Source organism: Cetorhinus maximus, unplaced genomic scaffold (genome assembly GCF_964194155.1).
Source record: "Cetorhinus maximus unplaced genomic scaffold, sCetMax3.hap1.1 HAP1_SCAFFOLD_1739, whole genome shotgun sequence".
Taxonomy (NCBI): Eukaryota; Metazoa; Chordata; class Chondrichthyes; order Lamniformes; family Cetorhinidae; genus Cetorhinus; species Cetorhinus maximus.
The window spans coordinates 9427-12607 of NW_027597679.1; the positions used below are offsets into that span (position 1 = coordinate 9427).

General features: G+C 56.0%; 1 protein-coding gene across 1 annotated transcript; it reads right to left on the reverse strand.

Annotated features, from left to right (window-relative positions):
• Window positions 1–551: 551 nt before the first annotated feature.
• LOC144676613 (NIF3-like protein 1) lies at window positions 552–2370 on the reverse strand (the record flags this gene model as incomplete). The annotated part of the gene is made up of 2 exons (XM_078536989.1): window positions 2175–2370; window positions 552–1010 (listed from the first exon to the last, which is right to left on the reverse strand). A coding segment is annotated over exon 2 (355 nt), but the record flags the coding sequence as incomplete, so codon positions are not given.
• Window positions 2371–3181: the final 811 nt, after the last annotated feature.

Genomic DNA, 3181 nt, shown 5'->3' on the forward strand with positions numbered 1-3181 from the left:
GTGGAGAGGGAGCTTTACTCTGTATCTAACCCCGTGCTGTCCCTGTCCTGGGAGTGTCTGATGTGGATGGTGTAGCGGGAGATATACTCTGTATCTAACCCCGTGCTGTAGCTGTCCTGGAAGTGTTTGATGGGGACAGTGTAGAGGGAGCTTTACTCTGTATCTAACGCCGTGCTGTACCAGTCCTGGGAGTGTTTGATGGGAACAGTGTTGAGGGAGCTTTGCTCTGTATCTAACCCCGTGCTGTAACTGTCCTGGGAGTGTTTGATGGGGACAGTGTAGAGGGAGCTTTACTCTGTATCTAATCCCGTGCTGTACCTGTCCTGGGAGTGTTTGACGGGGACACTGCAGAGGGAGCTTTACTCTGTATATAACCCCACGTTGTACCTGTCCTGGGAGTGTTTGATGGGGACGGTGCAGAGGGAGCTTTACTCTGTATCTAACCCCGTGCTGTACCTGTCCTGGGAGTGTTTGATGTGGACTGTGTAGAGGGAGATTTACTCTGTATCCAACACCGTGTTGTACCTGTGTTTGACAGATTTTGTACTCACCGAGGCCTTTCGCCAGCCAGTCGTTGACTCCGTTGGGTGAGGCGTCGCAGGCAGTGTGGGGCGAGTAAATGGCCACCCGGTTCTCCAGGGCCCTCACGACCAGTCGCTCCTTCCAGGTTGCCATGGTGACCCGGGTCAGCGGGCGGAATAGCGGGGGATGGTAGGACAGCACCAGCTGGGCCTGGACCCGCAGCGCCTCCTGCAGGACCTCCTCGGTCAGGTCGTTGGTGAGCAGGAGGGTGCGGACCTGCAGGGGGGGGCTGGGCTCCACCAGGAGCCCCACGTTGTCCCAGCTCTCGGCCAGCGCCAGAGGCGCCAGTCGCTCCAATACGGCCACCACCCCGGCCAGCTCCATGGCCGCTCGCTGGGTCAGGGGTCGCGAGGGTGACCGCTGGGCTCGGTTCAGGAGGCGCAGCCCACTGCCCAACAGCAGACACAGCGGCCCAGCCAGCCGGAGACCTGGGAGAGTGGGAGAGACAGAGGGAGAGTCACCACCGAAAGCTATTCAACCACAACGGCATCACAAGCCCCGACAACCCTCCCTATCTCTGTCACCTCCTCCAGCCCCTACAACCCTCCCTATCTCTGTAACCTCCTCCAGCCCCTACACCCCTCCCTATCTCTGTAACCTCCTCCAGCCCCTACAACCCTCCCTATCTCTGTAACCTCCTCCAGTCCCTACAACCCTCCCTATCTCTGTAACCTCCTCCAGCCCCTACAACCCTCCCTATCTCTGTAACCTCCTCTAGCCCCTACAACCCTCCCTATCTCTGTAACCTCTTCCAGCCCCTACACCCCTATCTCTGTAACCTCCTCTAGGCCCTACAACCCTCCCTATCTCTGTAACCTCCTCTAGCCCCTACAACACTCCCTATCTCTGTAACCTCCTCCATCCCCTACAAACCTCCCTATCTCTGTAACCTCCTCTAGCCCCTACAACCCTCCCTATCTCTGTAACCTCCTCCATCCCCTACAACCCTATCTCTGTAACCTCCTCCAGCCCCTACACCCCTCCCTATCTCTCTAACCTCCTCCAGCCCCTACACCCCTCCCTATCTCTGTAACCTCCTCCATCCCCTACAACCCTCCCTATCTCTGTAACCTCCTCTAGCTCCTACAACCCTCCCTATCTCTGTAACCTCCTCCATCCCCTACAACCCTCCCTATCTCTCTAACCTCCTCCAGCCCCTACACCCCTCCCTATCTCTCTAACCTCCTCCAGCCCCTACCCCCATCCCTATCTCTCTAACCTCCTCCAGCCCCTACAACCCTCCCTATCTGAGCTCCTCCAATAACCACCCCATCCTGCAATTCCCATCGCTCCACCTTTAGCAGCCTCCTCAGGAAGCCTCGAAGGGGCAATAAGCTCTGGAATACCCTCCCTAAACCGCTGCCGCTGTTGAAGACCCACCTTAAAATTGACCCTCTTTGACCGCACGCCCTCTTTGACCCAATTCCCGTGTACCCCAACAGCACAACCATTATCGCCTCTGCTGTGGGCAAGCGGGTGGGGTGGTCATTGACTGCCCCAGATCAGGGTGCGGGGTCCCAGGAAGAGGGAGAGTTGAGAAGCCCCACCCAGTTGAATAGACCTCATGCAAGCAGAACCACATTGACCCTCACCTCAAAGTCAGCTCAAGAGCTTAATTGTCCAAAGAAAAGTGTTTTAAAAAATAAAATGTCAAATAAAACACCTTGAAAACGGCCCAAACGCAGTTAAACTGGAAAATAAACAACCCTGAACTGGGAAAGATGGGTTTAAATGTCTCCAACTGAGAGCTGCACTGTCCACTTCCGGGTTGGCTACTTCCTGGTCCGGCGGCACTTCCGGGTTCCCGCGCTTCCGCCTCTGCGCAGTGGCTCCCGCGTCTACGGCGGTCCGTGGGGTCGTGGGGAATGGTTTTGAGAAACGCGTTTTCAGACCCAGCTCTGAAATGGGGCGACCCCCCAGGCTGGGGGTGGGGCCAAATCCATCTGAGCCTCAGAGTGAAGGGGTTCAGGGGCTTCTGGAGCCTTATTGTTACATTTAAATGGATGGGTAGAGTCAGTGATAGGGGGAGAGTGTACATGGGGGTGTGGGAGGGGATTAAATGGGTGGGTGGAGTCAGTGATAGGGGGAGAGTGTACATGGGGGTGTGGGAGGGGGATGAAATGGGTGGGTAGAGTCAGTGATGGGGTAGATTGTACATTGGGATGTGGGAGGCGATTTAATGAGTGGGTAGAGTCAGTGATAGGGGGAGAGTGTACATGGGGATGTGGGAGGGGATTAAATGGGTGGGTAGAGTCAGTGATAGGGGGAGAGTGTACATGGGGATGTGGGAGGGGGATTAAATGGGTGGGGAGAGTCAGTGATAGGGGGAGAGTGTACATGGGGATGTGGGAGGGGGATTAAATGGGTGGGTAGAGTCGGTGAGAAGGGGAGAGTGTACATGGGGATGTGGGAGGGGGATTAAATGGGTGGGTAGAGTCAGTGATAGGGGGAGAGTGTACATGGGGATGTGGGAGGGGTTAAATGGGTTGGGAGAGTGTACATGGGGTTGTGGTAGGGGGATGAAATGGGTGGGTAGAGTCAGTGATGGGGTAGATTGTACATTGGGATGTGGGAGGGGATTTAATGAGTGGGTAGAGTC